Below are 25,218 nucleotides of genomic sequence, written 5' to 3' on the forward strand. Positions count from 1 at the left end.
GACAACTCCTCTATGCACTCGATATGTCCGATTTTAAAATAGCTTTTCGGTGAAAGCACATTTTGCAATATTCTAAGTCGATAGCCCGGCATCACAGGGCTAGCTATTTAGACACCCAGCAAGTTTAGCATTCACCAAAGTCAGATTTACTATAAGAAAAATGTTATTACCTTTGCTGTCTTCGTCAGAATGCACTCCCAGGACTTCTACTTCAATAACAAATGTTGGTTTGGTCCCAAATAATCCATTGTTATATCCAAATAGCGGCGTTTTGTTCGTACGTTCAAGACACTATCCGAAAGGGTAAATAAGGGTTACGAGCATGGCGCATTTCGTGACAAAAAAAATCGAAATATTCCATTACCGTACTTCGAAGCATGTCAACCGCTGTTTAAAATCAATTTTTATGCCACTTTTCTCATAAAAAATCGATAATATTCCGACCGGCAAAGCCTGTTTACATTCAACGAGAGAGAAAGTAAAAGCATGCTATTCCCTCATGCACGAGTCTCAGTCTAAAGGCCCTCTGATAGAGCACTTGCCAAACGCGCTAGTGTGTTTCAGCCTGGGCCTTGAATTACGTCATTCAGCTTTTTCCCGGGTTCTGAGAGCCTATGGGAGCCGTAGGAAGTGTCACGTTACAGCAAAGATCCTCAGTCTTCAATAAAAAGAGCCAAGATGAACAACAACTTGTCAGACAGGCCACTTCCTGGTCAGAATCTTCTCAGGTTTTTGCCTGCCATATGAGTTCTGTTATACTCACAGACACCATTCAAACAGTTTTAGAAAATTTAGGGTGTTTTCTATCCAAAGCCAATAATTATATGCATATTCTAGTTACTGGGCAGGAGTAGTAACCAGATTAAATCGGGTACGTTTTTTTATCCGGCTGTGTAAATACTGCCCCCTAGCCCTAACAGGTTAAGTGGTGTTGAGAGTCAGTCAGTCAGTCAGTCAGTCAGTCAGTCAGTCAGTCAGTCTGTCTCTCTCCACCAGCCACCTTGACTAATAATAACTGTGTGGGTGCTCCTCTCTGAGGGCCGGGAGGGGGATATGACTGAGGAAGGGAAGCACAGCACACACACACACTCACACCACGTCGGTCATTAAGACGCTGCCTACCGGGTGCTTTTCTTATTTATTTCTATTGAGCGATGATGAGTGCTGACTGACACTTGCCTACTTCTCTAGGGAGAACCTCCCCAGCTAAACACAGATTGAAGTCAAACTTTTAGAGTAGGATGGGAATTCTAGCTAAGTTTTGATTGGATGGATCCTGGCTGTGGCAAGCATGCATGATTTAGCGGCTTCATGTCTTTGTAAACAAGAACATATGGCAATTAGACTAGATAGCATAGCCTATATACAGTCTATTAGACACACCACCCCGTTCACCAAAAATTGATCGCTCCTACAGACAGTGAGTCACGTGGCCGTGACTTGCTATATAAAGCAGGCATTGAGGCATTCAGTTACTGTTTGATTGAACATTAGAATGGGCAAAATGAGTGACCTAAGCGACTTTGAGTGTGGTATGATCGTCGGTGCCAGGCACGCCAGATCTAGTATCTCAGAAACGGACACACTCCTGGGCTTTTCACGCATGGCAGTGTCTAGGGTTTCCCGAGAATGGTGCGATAAACAAAAAACATCCAGTTAGCGGCAGTCCTGTGGGCGACAACAGTTTGTTGATTGTGCAAGAATTGTGCAAGCTACTGCAACAGGCAGGCTACAAACAGACAAATAATGGCGCAGTACAACAGTGGTGTGCAGAACGGCATCTCAGAACACGCAACTCGTCGATTCCTGTCACGGATGGGCTATTACGACCACACCGGGTTCCACTCCTATCAGATAAAAACAAGAAGAAACGGCTCCAGTGGGCACGCGATCACCAACACTGGACAATTGTGGAGTGGAAATACATTGGCTGCTCTGACAAATCCCGATTCCTGTTGCATCATGCTGATGGCAGACTCAGGGTTTGGCGTAAGCAGCATGAGTCCATGGACCCATCCTGCCTGGTGTCAACGGTACAGGCTGGTGGCGGTGGAGTACCGCTGTCCAATCTGCAGCAACTGAGTGATGCCATCACGTCAGCATAGACCAACATCCCTGTGGAATGTTTCCAACTTGTAGAATCCATGCCCCAAAGAATTCAGTCTGTTCTGGAGGCAGAGGGGGTCCGACCCAGTGCTAGATGGGTGTACATAATAAACTGGCCGGTGATTGTATGTTTTCATATGTTATTTATGGATGACTCTATTACCACACTTCATTTGCAACACTGGTAGCACTAATTTGATGCAGTATTTCCCTGCATGGTTAAAACATTTCGAATTGAATTGATATGTGAAATGCTTACACCACTTTAAATGCACATAACAATTTTAGCTGTGTTTGCATGTCAGATTTTCATGACCACAGCTGATTCTGAACGCCCAAACAAACTGTGAGAATAAGATGTCAAGAAGAGAGTTGCTTGTTCTCTTGTTAAGGGCAGCAACCCACATACCATTGCAGCGAGTGTAGCAGCATCAGCAAATATTTCAGGAGGGAGAGGAAGATGGAGGGAAAGTCTGGGCGTGAGAGAGAGGGGAGCCTGAATGCCAGAGATGGAAAGGGTGTGGGAGACCGGGAAGAGAGGCAAGGCAGAGCGAGATAGGGAGACTGGGAGGAGAAGGCGAGGGAGAGAGGACAGAGAGAGAGGCGGGCAGGAGAAACGACTGAGAGAGGAGAGAGAGAGAGAGAGACGGGCAGGAGAAGCGACTGAGAGAGGACAGAGAGAGAGAGACGGGCAGAAGAAGGCGAGGGAGAGAGGACAGAGAGAGAGAGAGAGAGAGAGAGAGAGAGACGGGCCAGACTTGAGCTGCCTGCAGGAAATATTTATGAGCGTGAAGAAGATGTTACCAGTGCCAATGATGAAAGGTGTGTTTGGGAACCGTGGCGGTGGTGTATCTGTACCAGGGAGAGGGAGCCAGGGGCTTCAACTCTCCTTCTCTATCTCCTAGTCCTGGCCACCGCACCGCTCCACTCCACACAGCTCACCACTCACATTAAACATGTATCAGTCCAACACAGGAGCTACTGTAATGCTCTGCTCCTAATCAGCTGCAGCCTAATCTCTCTCTGAAGCATAGCCCTATTCCCTATATAGTGCATTACTTTTGGCTCTGGTTAAAAGTAGTGCACTATATAGGGAGTAGGGTGCCATTTGGGACGAATCACCTCCGGATGACTCGTAATAATAACCAGCTACATCACACACTGCTATGTTTCTACATATGGATTTCTGACATGCAATTCAATGTACTGCAATAATCACGACACATACTCTCTGTTTGTGTGGAAGGACATTTAATGCTGCTAAACAAAAACAAATGAATACATGTTTTGCTCCAGAAGGAAGCATAAATCTTTAGGGTGTTGACCTGGTCCATATTGCAAAGATCAATAATATTTACATTTTTTGTGAGCTAGAGAACCCACTGGGCACAGACGTCAATTCAACGTCTATTCTACGTTGGTTGAACGTAATTTAATTGAAACAACATTGATTCAGCCAGTGTTTGCCGAGTGGGAAGTGTCTCTTTTAAAAGAACGTAGACATTCTTCAAGGGAGATTGTATCTTAAAGTATTGTAGTACTCAATGGTAATAATTTGAGAGATCCTTTCTACACTGTCTTGTAGGTGTTTTGCTGTCTGACTTATTACATGCCAGCTCCATCTTTGCATTCTTCTGTAATCTTCTAAATACACATTTCACAGTTAAAACCCGTTTTGATATTTTTTGGTTTTAATATCACTCTTATTCATTAAACATGCCATTTAAACGGAGAGGTTGAGTTCTAAGCAGAGAGATGAAAACAAGCTGGATAATGAAAGGCTTAGCTGGCGGTCCTGCATTTACATAGAGCGTTCTTCTGGTCCAGGTGCTGCGCTGCTGCTTCAAAAGGGACATAATTACACACAGGCACTTGTTGCAGGCTTGGGAAACCACAAGAGAGACTGCAGGGCTCCTCTCAGTCTGACACGGCTAACACTCTGGGAGAACATACAGCACAGGCTCAAACTAGAGGAGACACAAAGGCTAAGCTTAGTAAAGACTTGTAGCTACCACTATGATAAGAGTCGTCTTCTCATATAGAATTGTTTACTGGGGCTTTTTCGATCCCCGTGTAGTGGAGATACTAAGCTTAGTAAAGAGCTGCATTGAACTCTGTTTTGTCCTCAAAGTTTTGTGTTCAATCCCCATGTAGGCCCTACAGTATTATGATTTATGGTTCTTAAGGTTATGGTTTTAGGCCTACAGTATTAGCCCTAGGTTATGGTTTTAGGCCCTACAGTATTAGCCCTAGGTTATGGTTTTAGGCCTACAGTATTAGCCCTAGGTTATGGTTTTAGGCCCTACGGTATTAGCCATAGGTTATGGTTTAAGGCCCTACAGTATTAGCCCTAGGTTGTGGTTTAAGGCCCTACGGTATTAGCCCTAGGTTATGGTTTTAGGCCCTACGGTATTAGCCATAGGTTATGGTTTAAGGCCCTACAGTATTAGCCCTAGGTTATGGTTTAAGGCCCTACAGTATTAGCCCTAGGTTATGGTTTTAGGCCCTACAGTATTAGCCCTAGGTTATGGTTTTAGGCCCTACAGTATTAGCCATAGGTTATGGTTTTAGGCCCTACAGTATTAGCCCTAAGTTATGGTTTTAGGCCCTACAGTATTAGCCCTAGGTTATGGTTTTAGGCCCTACAGTATTAGCCCTAGGTTGTGGTTTTAGGCCCTACAGTATTAGCCCTAGGTTATGGTTTTAGGCCTACAGTATTAGCCCTAGGTTATGGTTTAAGGCCCTACAGTATTAGCCCTAGGTTATGGTTTTAGGCCCTACGGTATTAGCCATAGGTTATGGTTTAAGGCCCTATAGTATTAGCCCTAGGTTATGGTTTAAGGCCCTACAGTATTAGCCCTAGGTTATGGTTTAAGGCCCTACAGTATTAGCCCTAGGTTATGGTTTTAGGCCTACAGTATTAGCCCTAGGTTATGGTTTTAGGCCCTACAGTATTAGCCCTAGGTAATGGTTTTAGGCCCTACAGTATTAGCCCTAGGTTATGGTTTTAGGCCCTACAGTATTAGCCCTAGGTTATGGTTTTAAGCCTACAGTATTAGCCCTAGGTTATGGTTTTAGGCCCTAAAGTATTAGCCCTAGGTTATGGTTTTAGGCCTACAGTATTAGCCCTAGGTTATGGTTTTAGGCCCTACAGTATTATCCCTAGGTTATGGTTTTAGGCCCTACAGTATTAGCCCTAGGTTATGGTTTTAGGCCTACAGTATTAGCCCTAGGTTATGGTTTTAGGCCCTACAGTATTAGCCCTAGGTTATGGTTTTAGGCCTACAGTATTAGCCATGGGTTATGGTTTAAGGCCTACAGTCTATACATTAAAGGCTTTCATCCCTTTTCATGTTGAATTAGACTCCTGTTTAGAATTATTTTCCAGTTAGTCTAGGGTAATCTACAGTATATCTGCAAAACAAATTTAAGGAATTTAAATGTTTCTGGTAGAACAGTTAAACAAGGAAATAAAATGGTGTTTAAAATAGCTCTCATGCCCACCAATTTTGAGATCTTCTTGGATGAGTACTTTTTGATGTTGTTGCATCCTATGTACATTTTTTCCCAGTGTGTTAGATGCTAGTTTTAATACAGTAGCAGTTTTTTAATGAGATAAATAGAGAATAAGCCGCACTCCACTCCACAGGTGTGCCCAATGTCCTGTTTAATGACTATTTTCCAAATGGCAACCTATTCTCTATTTAGTGCACTACATTTGTACCAGGGCTTTGGTAAATCTACCATGACCAATTCCCTTTGTTCATTGAGTTAGATCAGGGTTCTGCAACATTTTCTCTCAAAAGAAATCCTGAGCCGCTCGTATACAAGCAGCATATTTTGCTATTGGTAGGCCCGACCAATTTAGCTAATTTGATATTCTTTACAATATATTTTCAATGCCCCTCCCTGCCTCTGTTCATAACATTTAGATTTTCAATGCCATTTTCAGACTTCACTTTCTGAAAGGTTGGAATGAGTAGTGACGCATCCCATGACTCCAAGGTTTTCTCTCTGTGTGTTTGGTTTATTCTGTTTTAGTCTAGTATAGTTGCCTTTGTAACATCAGGTTAAAACATGCTCCGAGTTACAGCACACCTTATACACAGTAGCCTCCAGCGTGCCTTACCTTTGTGAAAAGGGAGTCTGTGTACAGTATGTCCACACCGGTATGAAAGATAGTTAGTTGTACAAACTGCCGTGTTTTAAAAAATGGCCTCAGCTTTTCTTCACAGTGATTTTGTATGGTTGTTGTGTGGAGAGAGAAGAGAAACCTTGAGGCTGCTGTGCTGTGTGGAGTATCTTGACTTGAGTTGTATTCGTTTCTGGTTGACTTGTTCTACTGACACAACAAGGCCTTTCTGACTGGAATGTTCCCCCTCACTATGTTCACTCTTCGGGTCCGTCCCAAATGGCACCCTATTCCCTATATAGTGCACTACGTGGACTCTGGTCAAAAGTAGTGCACTATGTACAGAATAGGGTGCCATTTGGGACGCAGACTTCCTTAACTCCTCACTCGCCCTCCAGCAGCTTGTCAATCAGTGCAGGTGTCCTCCTACTCAACACCTCAAATATATCAGAACCTAGAGGCCTCTCTCTCTTTCTCTCGCTGTCTCTCTCTTTCTCTCGCTGTCTCTCTTTCTCTCGCTGTCTCTCTCTTTCTCTCGCTGTCTCTCTCTTTCTCTCGCTGTCTCTCTCTTTCTCTCGCTGTCTCTCGCTCTCTCTCGCTGTCTCGCTCTCTCTCGCTGTCTCGCTCTCTCTCGCTGTCTCGCTCTCTCTCGCTGTCTCTCTCTCTCTCGCTGTCTCTCTCTCTCTCGCTGTCTCTCTCTTTCTCGCTGTCTCTCTCTTTCTCGCTGTCTCTCTCTTTCTCGCTGTCTCTCTCTCTCTCGCTGTCTCTCTCTCTCTCGCTGTCTCTCTCGCTGTGTCTCTCTCTCGCTGTCTCTCTCGCGTTCTCTCTCTCAATTAAATTCAATTCAAAGGGCTTTATTGGCATGGGAAACATATGTTTACATTGCCAAAGCCAGTGAAATAGATAAAAAACAAAAGTGTAAACACTACACTTACAAAAGTTCCAAAGGAATAGAGATATTTCAAATGTCATATTATGTCTATACATAGTGTTGTCACGATGTGCAAATAGTTAAAGTACAAAAGAGAAAATAAATAAACATAAATATGGGTGGTATTTACAGTGGTGTTTGTTCTTCACTGGTCACATCTTGCTGCTGTGATGGCACACTGTGGTATTATCAAAATTGGATTTGTTTTCGAATTCTTTGTGGGTGTGTGTAATCTGAGAGAAATATGTGTCTCTAATATGGTCATACATTTGGCAGGAGGTTAGGAAGTGCAGCTCAGTTTCCACCTTATTTTGTGGGCAGTGTGGACATAGCCTGTCTTCTCTTGAGAGCCAGGTCTCATAGGGCACTACTACTGTTGACCAAGGCCTCTAGGGCTCTGCATAAAACGAGTAGGGAGGAGGGTGCTGTTTGGGACACGGTCCAGTCATGTGGTTGTTGTGGGTTACTGTGTGTGGCTGTAGTGTAGTTCAGAAAGGTACTGTGGTAGAATACTGGTTTTAACTAGTGAAAGGTATGTTCATTAGGTTAGGTTGTTAGTAGTGATCCTCATTTCCACATTTTAATGGAATAATACGCCTATGATGTAACCCAGTGGAACCAGGGTAACAAGGTGACTTAATGGATGGTATATAATGGATATGTGGTATATAATGGATGTATGGTATATAATGGATGCGTGGTATATAATGGATGGTATATAATGGATGCGTGGTATATAATGGATGGTATATAATGGATGCGTGGTATATAATGGATATATGGTATATAATGGATGCGTGGTATATAATAGATGGTATATAATGGATGTATGGTATATAATGGATGCGTGGTATATAATGCATGCGTGGTATATAATGGATGCGTGGTATATAATGTATGGTATATAATGGATGGGTGGTATATAATGGATGGGTGGTATATAATGGATGGGTGGTATATAATGGATGGGTGGTATAATGGATGCGTGGTATATAATGGATGCGTGGTATATAATGGATGCGTGGAATATTATGGATGCGTGGTATATAATGGATGCGTGGAATATTATGGATGCGTGGTATATAATGGATGCGCGGTATATAATGGATGGGTGGTATATAATGGATGGGTGGTATAATGGATGCGCGGTATATAATGGATGCGTGGTATATAATGGATGCGTGGTATATAATGGATGCGCGGTATATAATGGATGCGCGGTATATAATGGATGGGTGGTATATAATGGATGCGCGGTATATAATGGATGGGTGGTATATAATGGATGGGTGGTATAATGGATGCGCGGTATATAATGGATGCGTGGTATATAATGGATGGTATATAATGGATGCGTGGTATATAATGGATGCGTGGTATATAATGAATGGTATATAATGGATGCGTGGTATATAATGGATGCGTGGTATATAATGGATGCGTGGTATATAATGGACGGTATTTAATGGATGCGCGGTATATAATGGACGGTATTTAATGGATTGTATATAATGGATGCGTGGTATATAATGGATGCGTGGTATATAATGTATGCGTGGTATATAATGGATTGTATATAATGGATGGTATATAATGGATGCGTGGTACAGTGCCTTGCGAAAGTATTCGGCCCCCTTGAACTTTTCGACCTATTGCCACATTTCAGGCTTCAAACATAAAGATATAAAACTGTCATTTTTTGTGAAGAATCAACAAGTGGGACACAATCATGAAGTCGAACGAAATTTATTGGATATTTCAAACTTTTTTAACAAATAAAAAACTGAAAAATTGGGCGTGCAAAATTATTCACAATTATTCAGAAAACCTGATGGAGTCTGCAAAAGACCTGAGACTGGGACGGAGATTTGTCTTCCAACAAGACAATGATCCAAAACATAAAGCAAAATCTACAATGGAATGGTTCACAAATAAACATATCCAGGTGTTAGAATGGCCAAGTCAAAGTCCAGACCTGAATCCAATCGAGAATCTGTGGAAAGAACTGAAAACTGCTGTTCACAAACGCTCTCCATCCAACCTCACTGAGCTCGAGCTGTTTTGCATGGAGGAATGGGCAAAAATGTCAGTCTCTCGATGTGAAAAACTGATAGAGACATACCCCAAGCGACTTACAGCTGTAATCGCAGCAAAAGGTGGCGCTACAAAGTATTAACTTAAGGGGGCTGAATAATTTTGCACGGACAATTTTTCTGTTTTTTATTTGTTAAAAAAGTTTGAAATATCCAATAAATTTCGTTCCACTTCATAATTGTGTCCCACTTGTTGTTGATTCTTCACAAAAAATGACAGTTTTATATCTTTATGTTTGAAGCCTGAAATGTGGCAAAAGGTCGAAAAGTTCAAGGGGGCCGAATACTTTCGCAAGGCACTGTATATAGTGGATGGTAAATAATGGATGGTATATAATGGATGTGTGGTATATAATGGATGCGTGGTATTTAATGGATTGTATTTAATGGATTGTATATAATGGATGGTATATAATGGATGCGTGGTATATAATGGATGGTATATAGTGGATGGTAAATAATGGATGGTATATAATGGATGTGTGGTATATAATGGATGCATTGAAAAACCCATTCTGATCATCTTTTCAGTATTTCATTAGCGTGCCCCTATTTCACTGAAATGGTGTTTCCCTCAGAATAAATCATTCCTCGTTCATAGCCCATAGTGTGGGTAATGAACCACTTCACATTTCAGCCAATGTAATGATTTGTGTAAATCAAATTGTTACTTGCTAATTGTTCTGTTTTTCTTTGAGTTGTGACCTTCAGGTTCTTGTAGGATTCATAATTGTGTTTTATTTAGCCTAGCTAACTTATTTTGGGCATTCCATTGTATTGTACTGTGTGTGTGTTGGGTTCATCCGTGTGTGTATGTCCGTCCGTGTGTGTGTCTGTTTGTGTGTCTTTAGGAGGAGCTGGTTGTGAACCACATGGTGTGTAAGATGGTGGAGAACGTGTGTACCCCGGCGTCTCACTACGCCCAGGGCTTCATCACCGGGGAGATAGGCCCCATGCTCTGGTACCTGTTCACACACTCCAGCGTCGACTCACTACGCGTCAGCGCCATCTCAGTGAGTACAAACACCACACACAATACACTAACCAGGGAAACCTGAACTCACTCACTTCAATATTTTACTTTCATTTGTGATTGAAGTAGAGATACTTTGTGTACTGATGAAATACCACTGGATGGATTACATCCATGTATATAACCTGCATTGGGACTAATATCTTGATACCAGACCTAGGTTCCTATTTAAACTGTTTCTTGATTGAGTTTTTCTGGCCCAAAGAAACCAATGCAATAGTCCCAAATGTGCAAACCCTGCCTCTCCGTCACTTCAGCCACTTTTAGAAGCCAGATGTGTTTGAAAGTGAACTTGATAATGATTGAGGCCTTCCTGTTTTATTAACTTCATACAGGCCCTGTGCAGAATCACCCGCCTCTCAGCCAGTGCCTTTCAGAGTGTGATTGACAAGGTGGGGCTGCCAGCCATCTTAGCCAGCCTGGTGTCGGGGATCAGCCGTGTCCAGCAGCACATACTCACCATGTTCTCTGCCATGCTGGCGTCAGGGGCCCACGCCCAGCTACACAGACTAGTCCAGGAGCGGGTATGTAGAATACTGTAGTGTAACACCTTGCTAAACACCAACAGTCCTAAATGCTACTCTTTTCCCTACTTGGCTCCCGAGTGGCGCAGTGGTCTAAGGCACTGCATCTCAGTGCTAGACGCGTCACTACAGACCCTGGTTCGAATCCAACTGTATCACAACCGGCCATGATTGGGAGTCACATAGGGTGGTGCACAATTGGCCCAGCGTCGTTCGTGTAAGGCTGGTGTAGGCCGTCATTGTAAATAAGAATTTGTTCTTAACTGACTTGTCTAGTTAAAAATAAAATAGTGCACTACTTTTGACCCTATGGGCCCTGGGCAAAGGTAGTGCACTATAGGGAATAGGGTGCCATTTAGGACATAGGAAATGAAAGCACAACTCTAGCCCCTCCTACATTCATCTGTCACTGTGAGGCTAGGAGTGTGGCCCGTGCCATAGCTGTATGGGTTTGGTGTTGTCTCTGTGTGGACGTGTTTCAGCCCTGTGCCATCTTCTGCAGCACTAAACATCTCATCTGGCCCGGCACTGCCACCCTCTCCCTAACCTCTGACAGATAATTGGCCATTATCGGCTTGTGCTGCTATTTCCAGCCAACACAGGAGATGAATCCCATCTCCTCTTCTCTTCTTCTCCTCTCTCCTCTCCATCTCCCTCTATCTTTAATCCTCTGGCCCAGTTAGGGTTAGTTGTAAGTATGAACAAATAATGGAATATAAATCTCTCCCAACGGAACACATGCAGCCAAAGCCAGATAAGATGCAGATAAGAAAGAGAAAGATTTGTCTTCATGTGATGTCTAGTCTATCTCAGGGCCTCACCTACTGGGATGGGAGAGAATCATTTTCTTCAAAGAGAGGACTTCTCTTATTTCCTGAAGTTGACTTGACTCCCAGTCACTGAGACTTGAACAAACATGCCTTATTCTTACTGATGATTATCTTTAAATATTCATCTTGCTTTCAGGATTCTCCACTAAGAGGGGCAGTGCTGTTTCGTAATAGCAGCAGGTTTGTTAATGCACAAACAAGGCCCTCCCTCCCTGTACAGTTCCTATAGACACAAATGAATGGAAGGAGAACAATTTGGCTGAAATGAAACATTCTACTTTAATAATGCTACACATCCTTCATTATCTGAAGTGGTAATCAATTGGAAAATGAGCCGGTGAAAGTGATTTAAGAAGGTACTGTACATCGCTGCCTTCAAGGTTCTGTGAGATTACCATTGGTAATTTAGTTTGACCTGAATTAATCTACATGTACATTTCCAATGTAACTTGGGAAAACAAGTCTTTGAGTGCATAAAACTTACTGCGTCACCTTTGCACCAATTATAAAATGCTATACATTTTCCTCATTAATTTCCTTGACAAACAGAAGTCCGGAAAGCCTTGTGTTTATTCATGCATTGTCTTTGCATAACATTTTTATTTCAATGAATCTCTAAGCAACTCCACTAATTGGGTAAGGAGCTGCAACACTCTTCTAGTGCAGCTTGGAATACTGTTGATGTAATTACAGTTTATGCAGCAGGGTAGACCAGAGGCTTTTGAAATGAATTAACTCAACTGCTCACACACAACAACAGCCAGTATTTAATCACAGTATTTAGGAGTGTTCATGTCTGTCTTACTTCTGCTGTCATTTTCCATTTTCCTCCTGATTGTGAAAGTTAATAAATTCTGATTAATTTGCTGCCCAGTAAATAGCGTTGAGCCAATTAGTCCTATTAACCTATTGTTTTATGATGTGTATTGTTTTGGAGAGGCTGTCGTTTCCACCCTCCCAGCACCTTCCAGACAGTGTAAGTGATAACACCTGTACCAGCCAACAGGGAGCCCTCCAGGTCAGTGTAGCTCAGTGTCAGGTCAACACTATAGCTGGCTCTACTGGTCAGCTAAGGCTCAGTGTCAGGTCAACACTATAGCTGGCTCTACTGGTCAGCTAAGGCTCAGTGTAGCTCAGTGTCAGGTCAACACTATAGCTGGCTCTACTGTTCAGCTAAGACTCAGTGTAGCTCAGTGTCAGGTCAACACTATAGCTGGCTCTACTGGTCAGCTAAGGCTCAGTGTAGCTCAGTGTCAGGTCAACACTATAGCTGGCTCTACAGGTCAGCTAAGGCTCAGTGTAGCTCAGTGTCAGGTCAACACTATAGTTGGCTCTACTGGTCAGCTAAGACTCAGTGTAGCTCAGTGTCAGGTCAACACTATAGCTGGCTCTACTGGTCAGCTAAGACTCAGTGTAGCTCAGTGTCAGGTCAACACTATAGCTGGCTTACTGGTCAGCTAAGACTCAGTGTAGCTCAGTGTCAGGTCAACACTATAGCTGACTCTACTGATCAGCTAAGACTCAGTGTAGCTCAGTGTCAGGTCAACACTATAGCTGGCTCTACTGGTCAGCTAAGACTCGGTGTCAGGTCAACACTATAGCTGGCTCTACTGTTCAGCTAAGGCTCAGTGTAGCTCAGTGTCAGGTCAACACTATAGCTGGCTCTACTGGTCAGCTAAGACTCGGTGTCAGGTCAACACTATAGCTGGCTCTACTGGTCAGCTAAGGCTCAGTGTCAGGTCAACACTATAGCTGGCTCTACTGGTCAGCTAAGACTCAGTGTAGCTCAGTGTCAGGTCAACACTATAGCTGGCTCTACTGGTAAGCTAAGGCTCAGTGTCAGGTCAACACTATAGCTGGCTCTACTGGTCAGCTAAGACTCAGTGTCAGGTCAACACTATAGCTGGCTCTACTGGTCAGCTAAGACTCGGTGTCAGGTCAACAGTAGCTGGCTCTACTGGTCAGCTAAGACTCAGTGTAGCTCAGTGTCAGGTCAACACTATAGCTGGCTCTACTGGTCAGCTAAGACTCAGTGTAGCTCAGTGTCAGGTCAACACTATAGCTGGCTCTACTGGTCAGCTAAGTCTCAGTGTCAGGTCAACACTATTGCTGGCTCTACTGGTCAGCTAAGACTCAGTGTCAGGTCAACAGTATAGCTGGCTCTACTAGTCAGCTAAGACTCAGTGTAGCTCAGTGTCAGGTCAACACTATAGCTGGCTCTACTGGTCAGCTAAGACTCAGTGTAGCTCAGTGTCAGGTCAACACTATAGCTGGCTCTACTGGTCAGCTCAGACTCAGTGTCAGGTCAACACTATTGCTGGCTTTATTGGTCAGCTAAGGCTCAGTGTAGCTCAGTGTCAGGTCAACACTATAGCTGGCTCTAATGGTCAGCTAAGACTCAGTGTCAGGTCAACAGTATAGCTGGCTCTACTGGTCAGCTAAGACTCAGTGTAGCTCAGTGTCAGGTCAACAGTATAGCTGGCTCTACTGGTCAGCTAAGGCTCAGTGTAGCTCAGTGTCAGGTCAACACTATAGCTGGCTCTACTGGTCAGCTAAGGCTCAGCTAAGGCTCAGTGTCAGGTCAACACTATAGCTGTCTCTACTGGTCAGCTAAGACTCAGTGTAGCTCAGTGTCAGGTCAACACTATAGCTGGCTCTACTGGTCAGCTAAGACTCAGTGTCAGGTCAACACTATAGCTGGCTCTACTAGTCAGCTAAGACTCAGTGTAGCTCAGTGTCAGGTCAACACTATAGCTGGCTCTACTGGTCAGCTAAGACTCAGTGTAGCTCAGTGTCAGGTCAACACTATAGCTGGCTCTACTGGTCAGCTAAGACTCAGTGTCAGGTCAACAGTATAGCTGGCTCTACTGGTCAGCTAAGACTCGGTGTCAGGTCAACAGTATAGCTGGCTTTACTGGTCAGCTAAGGCTCAGTGTAGCTCAGTGTCAGGTCAACACTATAGCTGGCTCTACTGGTCAGCTAAGGCTCAGTGTAGCTCAGTGTCAGGTCACGCAGCTCAGTGTAGCTCAGTGTCAAGTCAACACTATAGCTGGCTCTGCTGGTCAGCTAAGACTCAGTGTCAGGTCAACACTATAGCTGGCTCTACTGGTCAGCTAATAAGGCTCAGTGTAGCTCAGTGTCAGGTCAACAGTCTAGCTGGCTCTACTGGTCAGCTAAGACTCAGTGTAGCTCAGTGTCAGTTAAACACTCTATCTGGCTCTACTGGTCAGCTAAGGCTCAGCTTAGGCTCAGTGTCAGGTCAACACTATAGCTGGCTCTACTGGTCAGCTAAGACTCAGTGTAGCTCAGTGTCAGGTCAACACTATAGCTGGCTCTACTGGTCAGCTAAGACTCAGTGTCAGGTCAACACTATAGCTGACTCTACTAGTCAGCTAAGACTCAGTGTAGCTCAGTGTCAGGTCAACACTATAGCTGGCTCTACTGGTCAGCTTAGACTCAGTGTAGCTCAGTGTCAGGTCAACACTATAGCTGGCTCTACTGGTCAGCTAAGACTCAGTGTAGCTCAGTGTCAGGTCAACACTATAGCTGGCTCTACTGGTCAGCTAAGACTCGGTGTCAGGTCAACACTATAGCTGGCTCTACTGGTCAGCTAAGGCTCAGTGTAGCTCAGTGTCAGGTCAACACTATAGCTGGCTCTACTGGTCAGCTAAGACTCAGTGTCAGGTCAACACTATAGCTGGCTCTACTGGTCAGCTAAGACTCGGTGTCAGGTCAACACTATAGCTGGCTCTACTGATCAGCTAAGGCTCAGTGTCAGGTCAACACTATAGCTGGCTCTACTGGTCAGCGAAGACTCAGTGTAGCTCAGTGTCAGGTCAACACTATAGCTGGCTCTACTGGTAAGCTAAGGCTCAGTGTCAGGTCAACACTATAGCTGGCTCTACTGGTCAGCTAAGACTCAGTGTCAGGTCAACACTATAGCTGGCTCTACTGGTCAGCTAAGACTCGGTGTCAGGTCAACAGTAGCTGGCTCTACTGGTCAGCTAAGACTCAGTGTAGCTCAGTGTCAGGTCAACACTATAGCTGGCTCTACTGGTCAGCTAAGACTCAGTGTAGCTCAGTGTCAGGTCAACACTATAGCTGGCTCTACTGGTCAGCTAAGTCTCAGTGTCAGGTCAACACTATTGCTGGCTTTACTGGTCAGCTAAGACTCAGTGTAGCTCAGTGTCAGTTAAACACTCTATCTGGCTCTACTGGTCAGCTAAGGCTCAGCTTAGGCTCAGTGTCAGGTCAACACTATAGCTGGCTCTACTGGTCAGCTAAGACTCAGTGTAGCTCAGTGTCAGGTCAACACTATAGCTGGCTCTACTGGTCAGCTAAGACTCAGTATCAGGTCAACACTATAGCTGACTCTACTAGTCAGCTAAGACTCAGTGTAGCTCAGTGTCAGGTCAACACTATAGCTGGCTCTACTGGTCAGCTTAGACTCAGTGTAGCTCAGTGTCAGGTCAACACTATAGCTGGCTCTACTGGTCAGCTAAGACTCAGTGTAGCTCAGTGTCAGGTCAACACTATAGCTGGCTCTACTGGTCAGCTAAGACTCGGTGTCAGGTCAACACTATAGCTGGCTCTACTGGTCAGCTAAGGCTCAGTGTAGCTCAGTGTCAGTTCAACACTATAGCTGGCTCTACTGGTCAGCTAAGACTCAGTGTCAGGTCAACACTATAGCTGGCTCTACTGGTCAGCTAAGACTCGGTGTCAGGTCAACACTATAGCTGGCTCTACTGGTCAGCTAAGGCTCAGTGTCAGGTCAACACTATAGCTGGCTCTACTGGTCAGCTAAGACTCAGTGTAGCTCAGTGTCAGGTCAACACTATAGCTGGCTCTACTGGTAAGCTAAGGCTCAGTGTCAGGTCAACACTATAGCTGGCTCTACTGGTCAGCTAAGACTCAGTGTCAGGTCAACACTATAGCTGGCTCTACTGGTCAGCTAAGACTCGGTGTCAGGTCAACAGTAGCTGGCTCTACTGGTCAGCTAAGACTCAGTGTAGCTCAGTGTCAGGTCAACACTATAGCTGGCTCTACTGGTCAGCTAAGACTCAGTGTAGCTCAGTGTCAGGTCAACACTATAGCTGGCTCTACTGGTCAGCTAAGTCTCAGTGTCAGGTCAACACTATTGCTGGCTTTACTGGTCAGCTAAGGCTCAGTGTAGCTCAGTGTCAGGTCAACACTATAGCTGGCTCTAATGGTCAGCTAAGACTCAGTGTCAGGTCAACAGTATAGCTGGCTCTACTGGTCAGCTAAGACTGAGTGTAGCTCAGTGTCAGGTCAACAGTATAGCTGGCTCTACTGGTCAGCTAAGGCTCAGTGTAGCTCAGTGTCAGGTCAACACTATAGCTGGCTCTACTGGTCAGCTAAGACTCAGTGTAGCTCAGTGTCAGGTCAACAGTATAGCTGGCTCTACTGGTCAGCTAAGGCTCAGTGTAGCTCAGTGTCAGGTCAACACTATAGCTGGCTCTACTGGTCAGCTAAGGCTCAGCTAAGGCTCAGTGTCAGGTCAACACTATAGCTGTCTCTACTGGTCAGCTAAGACTCAGTGTAGCTCAGTGTCAGGTCAACACTATTGCTGGATCTACTGGTCAGCTAAGACTCAGTGTCAGGTCAACACTATAGCTGGCTCTACTAGTCAGCTAAGACTCAGTGTAGCTCAGTGTCAGGTCAACACTATAGCTGGCTCTACTGGTCAGCTAAGACTCAGTGTCAGGTCAACAGTATAGCTGGCTCTACTGGTCAGCTAAGACTCAGTGTCAGGTCAACACTATAGCTGGCTTTACTGGTCAGCTAAGGCTCAGTGTAGCTCAGTGTCAGGTCAACACTATAGATGGCTTTACTGGTCAGCTAAGACTCAGTGTAGCTCAGTGTCAGGTCAACACTATAGCTGTCTCTACTGGTCAGCTAAGACTCAGTGTAGCTCAGTGTCAGGTCAACACTATAGCTGGCTCTACTGGTCAGCTAAGACTCAGTGTAGCTCAGTGTCAGATCAACACTATAGCTGGCTCTACTGGTCAGCTAAGTCTCAGTGTCAGGTCAACAGTATAGCTGGCTTTACTGGTCACCTAAGGCTCAGTGTAGCTCAGTGTCAGGTCAACACTATAGATGGCTTTACTGGTCAGCTAAGACTCAGTGTAGCTCAGTGTCAGGTCAACACTATAGCTGTCTCTACTGGTCAGCTAAGACTCAGTGTAGCTCAGTGTCAGGTCAACACTATAGCTGGCTCTACTGGTCAGCTAAGACTCAGTGTAGCTCAGTGTCAGATCAACACTATAGCTGGCTCTACTGGTCAGCTAAGTCTCAGTGTCAGGTCAACACTATAGCTGGCTCTACTGGTCAGCTAAGACTCGGTGTCAGGTCAACACTATAGCTGGCTCTAATGGTCAGCTAAGGCTCAGTGTAGCTCAGTGTCAGGTCAACACTATAGCTGGCTCTACTGGTCAGCTAAGGCTCAGTGTAGCTCAGTGTCAGGTCAACACGATAGCTGGCTCTACTGGTCAGCTAAGGCTCAGTGTAGCTCAGTGTCAGGTCAACACTATAGCTGGCTCTACTGGTCAGCTAAGACTCAGTGTAGCTCAGTGTCAAGTCAACACTATAGCTGGCTCTGCTGGTCAGCTAAGACTCAGTGTCAGATCAACACTATAGCTGGCTCTACTGGTCAGCTAAGACTCAGTGTCAGGTCAACACTATAGCTGGCTCTACTGGTCAGCTAATAAGGCTCAGTGTAGCTCAGTGTCAGGTCAACAGTCTAGGTGGCTCTACTGGTCAGCTAAGACTCAGTGTAGCTCAGTGTCAGTTAAACACTCTATCTGGCTCTACTGGTCAGCTAAGGCTCAGCTTAGGCTCAGTGTCAGGTCAACACTATAGCTGGCTCTACTGGTCAGCTAAGACTCAGTGTAGCTCAGTGTCAGGTCAACACTATAGCTGGCTCTACTGGTCAGCTAAGACTCAGTGTCAGGTCAACACTATAGCTGACTCTACTAGTCGGCTAAGACTCAGTGTAGCTCAGTGTCAGGTCAACACTATAGCTGGCTCTACTGGTCAGCTTAGACTCAGTGTAGCTCAGTGTCAGGTCAACACTATAGCTGGCTCTACTGGTCAGCTAAGGCTCAGTGTAGCTCAGTGTCAGGTCAACACGATAGCTGGCTCTACTGGTCAGCTAAGGCTCAGTGTAGCTCAGTGTCAGGTCAACACTATAGCTGGCTCTACTGGTCAGCTAAGACTCAGTGTAGCTCAGTGTCAAGTCAACACTATAGCTGGCTCTGCTGGTCAGCTAAGACTCAGTGTCAGGTCAACACTATAGCTGGCTCTACTGGTCAGCTAATAAGGCTCAGCTTAGGCTCAGTGTCAGGTCAACACTATAGCTGGCTCTACTGGTCAGCTAAGACTCAGTGTAGCTCAGTGTCAGGTCAACACTATAGCTGGCTCTACTGGTCAGCTAAGACTCAGTGTCAGGTCAACACTATAGCTGACTCTACTAGTCAGCTAAGACTCAGTGTAGCTCAGTGTCAGGTCAACACTATAGCTGGCTCTACTGGTCAGCTTAGACTCAGTGTAGCTCAGTGTCAGGTCAACACTATAGCTGGCTCTACTGGTCAGCTAAGACTCAGTGTAGCTCAGTGTCAGGTCAACACTATAGCTGGCTCTATTGGTCAGCTAAGACTCGGTGTCAGGTCAACACTATAGCTGGCTCTACTGGTCAGCTAAGGCTCAGTGTAGCTCAGTGTCAGGTCAACACTATAGCTGGCTCTACTGGTCAGCTAAGACTCGGTGTCAGGTCAACACTATAGCTGGCTCTACTGGTCAGCTAAGGCTCAGTGTCAGGTCAACACTATAGCTGGCTCTACTGGTCAGCTAAGGCTCAGTGTCAGGTCAACACTATAGCTGGCTCTACTGGTCAGCTAAGCTAGCTCAGTGTCAGGTCAACACTATAGCTGGCTCTACTGGTCAGCTAAGGCTTAGTGTAGCTCAGTGTCAGGTCAACACTATAACTGGCTCTACTGGTCAGCTAAGGCTCAGCTGTATGCTCAGTGTCAGGTCAACACTATGGCTGGCTCTACTGGTCAGCTAAGGCTCAGCTATAGGCTCAGTGTCAGGTCAACACTATAGCTGGCTCTACTGGTCAGCTAAGACTCAGTGTAGCTCAGTGTCAGGTCAACACTATAGCTGGCTCTACTGGTCAGCTAAGACTCAGTGTTCAGTGTCAGGTCAACACTATAGCTGGCTCTACTGGTCAGCTAAGACTCAGTGTAGCTCAGTGTCAGGTCAACACTATAGCTGGCTCTACTAGTCAGCTAAGACTCAGTGTAGCTCAGTGTCAGGTCAACACTATAGCTGGCTCTACTGGTCAGCTAAGACTCAGTGTAGCTCAGTGTCAGGTCAACACTATAGCTGGCTCTACTGGTCAGCTAAGACTCGTGCAGGTCAACACTATAGCTGGCTCTACTGGTCAGCTAAGACTCGCGTGTCAGGTCAACACTATAGCTGGCTCTACTGGTCAGCTAAGGCTCAAGCTCAGTGTCAGGTCAACACTATAGCTGGCTCTACTGGTCAGCTAAGACTCGTGCCACTCAGCTAAGACTCGTGTCAGGTCAACAGTATAGCTGGCTCTACTGGTCAGCTAAGGCTCAGTGTAGCTCAGTGTCAGGTCAACAGTATAACTGGCTCTACTGGTCAGCTAAGGCTTAGTGTATCTCAGTGTCAGGTCAACACTATGGCTGGCTCTACTGGTCAGCTAAGGCTCAGCTAAGGCTCAGTGTCAGGTCAACACTATAGCTGGCTCTACTAGTCAGCTAAGACTCAGTGTAGCTCAGTGTAAGGTCAACACTATAGCTGGCTCTACTGGTCAGCTAAGACTCAGTGTAGCTCAGTGTCAGGTCAACACTATAGCTGGCTCTACTGGTCAGCTAAGACTCGGTGTCAGGTCAACACTATAGCTGGCTCTACTGGTCAGCTAAGGCTCAGTGTAGCTCAGTGTCAGTTCAACACTATAGCTGGCTCTACTGGTCAGCTAAGACTCAGTGTCAGGTCAACACTATAGCTGGCTCTACTGGTCAGCTAAGACTCGGTGTCAGGTCAACACTATAGCTGGCTCTACTGGTCAGCTAAGGCTCAGTGTCAGGTCAACACTATAGCTGGCTCTACTGGTCAGCTAAGTCTCAGTGTAGCTCAGTGTCAGGTCAACACTATAGCTGGCTCTACTGGTAAGCTAAGACTCAGCTCAGTGTCAGGTCAACACTATAGCTGGCTCTACTGGTCAGCTAAGACTCGGTGTCAGGTCAACAGTAGCTGGCTCTACTGGTCAGCTAAGACTCAGTGTAGCTCAGTGTCAGGTCAACACTATAGCTGGCTCTACTGGTCAGCTAAGACTCAGTGTAGCTCAGTGTCAGGTCAACACTATAGCTGGCTCTACTGGTCAGCTAAGTCTCACAGTGTCAGGTCAACACTATTGCTGGCTTTACTGGTCAGCTAAGGCTCAGTGTAGCTCAGTGTCAGGTCAACACTATAGCTGGCTCTAATGGTCAGCTAAGACTCAGTGTCAGGTCAACAGTATAGCTGGCTCTACTGGTCAGCTAAGACTGAGTGTAGCTCAGTGTCAGGTCAACAGTATAGCTGGCTCTACTGGTCAGCTAAGGCTCAGTGTAGCTCAGTGTCAGGTCAACACTATAGCTGGCTCTACTGGTCAGCTAAGACTCAGTGTAGCTCAGTGTCAGGTCAACAGTATAGCTGGCTCTACTGGTCAGCTAAGGCTCAGTGTAGCTCAGTGTCAGGTCAACACTATAGCTGGCTCTACTGGTCAGCTAAGGCTCAGCTTAGGCTCAGTGTCAGGTCAACACTATAGCTGTCTCTACTGGTCAGCTAAGACTCAGTGTAGCTCAGTGTCAGGTCAACACTATTGCTGGATCTACTGGTCAGCTAAGACTCAGTGTCAGGTCAACACTATAGCTGGCTCTACTAGTCAGCTAAGACTCAGTGTAGCTCAGTGTCAGGTCAACACTATAGCTGGCTCTACTGGTCAGCTAAGACTCAGTGTAGCTCAGTGTCAGGTCAACACTATAGCTGGCTCTACTGGTCAGCTAAGACTCAGTGTCAGGTCAACAGTATAGCTGGCTCTACTGGTCAGCTAAGACTCAGTGTCAGGTCAACACTATAGCTGGCTCTACTGGTCAGCTAAGACTCGGTGTCAGGTCAACAGTATAGCTGGCTTTACTGGTCAGCTAAGGCTCAGTGTAGCTCAGTGTCAGGTCAACACTATAGATGGCTTTACTGGTCAGCTAAGACTCAGTGTAGCTCAGTGTCAGGTCAACACTATAGCTGTCTCTACTGGTCAGCTAAGACTCAGTGTAGCTCAGTGTCAGGTCAACACTATAGCTGGCTCTACTGGTCAGCTAAGTCTCAGTGTCAGGTCAACACTATAGCTGGCTCTACTGGTCAGCTAAGACTCGGTGTCAGGTCAACACTATAGCTGGCTCTAATGGTCAGCTAAGGCTCAGTGTAGCTCAGTGTCAGGTCAACACTATAGCTGGCTCTACTGGTCAGCTAAGGCTCAGTGTAGCTCAGTGTCAGGTCAACACGATAGCTGGCTCTACTGGTCAGCTAAGGCTCAGTGTAGCTCAGTGTCAGGTCAACACTATAGCTGGCTCTACTGGTCAGCTAAGACTCAGTGTAGCTCAGTGTCAAGTCAACACTATAGCTGGCTCTGCTGGTCAGCTAAGACTCAGTGTCAGATCAACACTATAGCTGGCTCTACTGGTCAGCTAAGACTCAGTGTCAGGTCAACACTATAGCTGGCTCTACTGGTCAGCTAATAAGGCTCAGTGTAGCTCAGTGTCAGGTCAACAGTCTAGGTGGCTCTACTGGTCAGCTAAGACTCAGTGTAGCTCAGTGTCAGTTAAACACTCTATCTGGCTCTACTGGTCAGCTAAGGCTCAGCTTAGGCTCAGTGTCAGGTCAACACTATAGCTGGCTCTACTGGTCAGCTAAGACTCAGTGTAGCTCAGTGTCAGGTCAACACTATAGCTGGCTCTACTGGTCAGCTAAGACTCAGTGTTCAGGTCAACACTATAGCTGACTCTACTAGTCAGCTAAGACTCAGTGTAGCTCAGTGTCAGGTCAACACTATAGCTGGCTCTACTGGTCAGCTTAGACTCAGTGTAGCTCAGTGTCAGGTCAACACTATAGCTGGCTCTACTGGTCAGCTAAGACTCAGTGTGCCAGTGTCAGGTCAACACTATAGCTGGCTCTATTGGTCAGCTAAGACTCGGTGTCAGGTCAACACTATAGCTGGCTCTACTGGTCAGCTAAGGCTCAGTGTAACTCAGTGTCAGGTCAACACTATAGCTGGCTCTACTGGTCAGCTAAGACTCAGTGTCAGGTCAACACTATAGCTGGCTCTACTGGTCAGCTAAGCCGCTCAGTGTCAGGTCAACACTATAGCTGGCTCTACTGGTCAGCTAAGTCTAGCTCAGTGTCAGGTCAACACTATAGCTGGCTCTACTGGTCAGCTAAGGCTCAGTGTCAGGTCAACACTATAGCTGGCTCTACTGGTCAGCTAAGACTCAGTGTCAGGTCAACACTATAGCTGGCTCTACTGGTCAGCTAAGACTCAGTGTAGCTCAGTGTCAGGTCAACACTATAGCTGGCTCTACTGGTCAGCTAAGACTCAGTGTAGCTCAGTGTCAGGTCAACACTATAGCTGGCTCTACTGGTCAGCTAAGTCTCAGTGTCAGGTCAACACTATTGCTGGCTTTACTGGTCAGCTAAGGCTCAGTGTATCTCAGTGTCAGGTCAACACTATAGCTGGCTCTAATGGTCAGCTAAGACTCAGTGTCAGGTCAACAGTATAGCTGGCTCTACTGGTCAGCTAAGACTGAGTGTAGCTCAGTGTCAGGTCAACAGTATAACTGGCTCTACTGGTCAGCTAAGGCTTAGTGTATCTCAGTGTCAGGTCAACACTATGGCTGGCTCTACTGGTCAGCTAAGGCTCAGCTAAGGCTCAGTGTCAGGTCAACACTATAGCTGGCTCTACTAGTCAGCTAAGACTCAGTGTAGCTCAGTGTAAGGTCAACACTATAGCTGGCTCTACTGGTCAGCTAAGACTCAGTGTAGCTCAGTGTCAGGTCAACACTATAGCTGGCTCTACTGGTCAGCTAAGACTCAGTGTCAGGTCAACACTATAGCTGGCTCTACTAGTCAGCTAAGACTCAGTGTAGCTCAGTGTCAGGTCAACACTATAGCTGGCTCTACTGGTCAGCTAAGACTCAGTGTAGCTCAGTGTCAGGTCAACACTATAGCTGGCTCTACTGGTCAGCTAAGACTCAGTGTCAGGTCAACACTATAGCTGGCTCTACTGGTCAGCTAAGACTCGGTGTCAGGTCAACACTATAGCTGGCTCTACTGGTCAGCTAAGGCTCAGTGTAGCTCAGTGTCAGGTCAACACTATAGCTGGCTCTACTGGTCAGCTAAGACTCAGTGTCAGGTCAACACTATAGCTGGCTCTACTGGTCAGCTAAGACTCGGTGTCAGGTCAACAGTATAGCTGGCTCTACTGGTCAGCTAAGGCTCAGTGTAGCTCAGTGTCAGGTCAACAGTATAACTGGCTCTACTGGTCAGCTAAGGCTTAGTGTATCTCAGTGTCAGGTCAACACTATGGCTGGCTCTACTGGTCAGCTAAGGCTCAGCTAAGGCTCAGTGTCAGGTCAACACTATAGCTGGCTCTACTAGTCAGCTAAGACTCAGTGTAGCTCAGTGTAAGGTCAACACTATAGCTTGCTCTACTGGTCAGCTAAGACTCAGTGTAGCTCAGTGTCAGGTCAACACTATAGCTGGCTCTACTGGTCAGCTAAGACTCAGTGTCAGGTCAACACTATAGCTGGCTCTACTAGTCAGCTAAGACTCAGTGTAGCTCAGTGTCAGGTCAACACTATAGCTGGCTCTACTGGTCAGCTAAGACTCAGTGTAGCTCAGTGTCAGGTCAACACTATAGCTGGCTCTACTGGTCAGCTAAGACTCAGTGTCAGGTCAACACTATAGCTGGCTCTACTGGTCAGCTAAGACTCGGTGTCAGGTCAACACTATAGCTGGCTCTACTGGTCAGCTAAGGCTCAGTGTAGCTCAGTGTCAGGTCAACACTATAGCTGGCTCTACTGGTCAGCTAAGACTCAGTGTCAGGTCAACACTATAGCTGGCTCTACTGGTCAGCTAAGACTCGGTGTCAGGTCAACAGTATAGCTGGCTCTACTGGTCAGCTAAGGCTCAGTGTAGCTCAGTGTCAGGTCAAAACTATAGCTGGCTCTACTGGTAAGCTAAGGCTCAGTGTCAGGTCAACACTATAGCTGGCTCTACTGGTCAGTTAAGACTCAGTGTCAGGTCAACACTATAGCTGGCTCTACTGGTCAGCTAAGACTCGGTGTCAGGTCAACAGTATAGCTGGCTTTACTGGTCAGCTAAGGCTCAGTGTAGCTCAGTGTCAGGTCAACACTATAGATGGCTTTACTGGTCAGCTAAGACTCAGTGTAGCTCAGTGTCAGGTCAACACTATAGCTGTCTCTACTGGTC

The 25,218-nt window shown here is 45.9% G+C and overlaps 1 protein-coding gene across 1 annotated transcript in view; it reads left to right on the top strand.

Moving 5' to 3' along the window:
* Positions 1 to 25,218, top strand: part of LOC106605905 (serine/threonine-protein kinase ULK4) — a 285,759-nt gene that overhangs the window by 53,690 nt on the left and 206,851 nt on the right. The window contains exons 20-21 of the mRNA XM_045719099.1: positions 10,114 to 10,275; positions 10,631 to 10,819. Coding sequence (XP_045575055.1) covers positions 10,114 to 10,275; positions 10,631 to 10,819 — 351 coding nt within the window. The remainder of the gene's footprint in view (positions 1 to 10,113; positions 10,276 to 10,630; positions 10,820 to 25,218) is intronic.

Source organism: Salmo salar, chromosome ssa05 (genome assembly GCF_905237065.1).
Source record: "Salmo salar chromosome ssa05, Ssal_v3.1, whole genome shotgun sequence".
NCBI classification, from domain to species: Eukaryota; Metazoa; Chordata; class Actinopteri; order Salmoniformes; family Salmonidae; genus Salmo; species Salmo salar.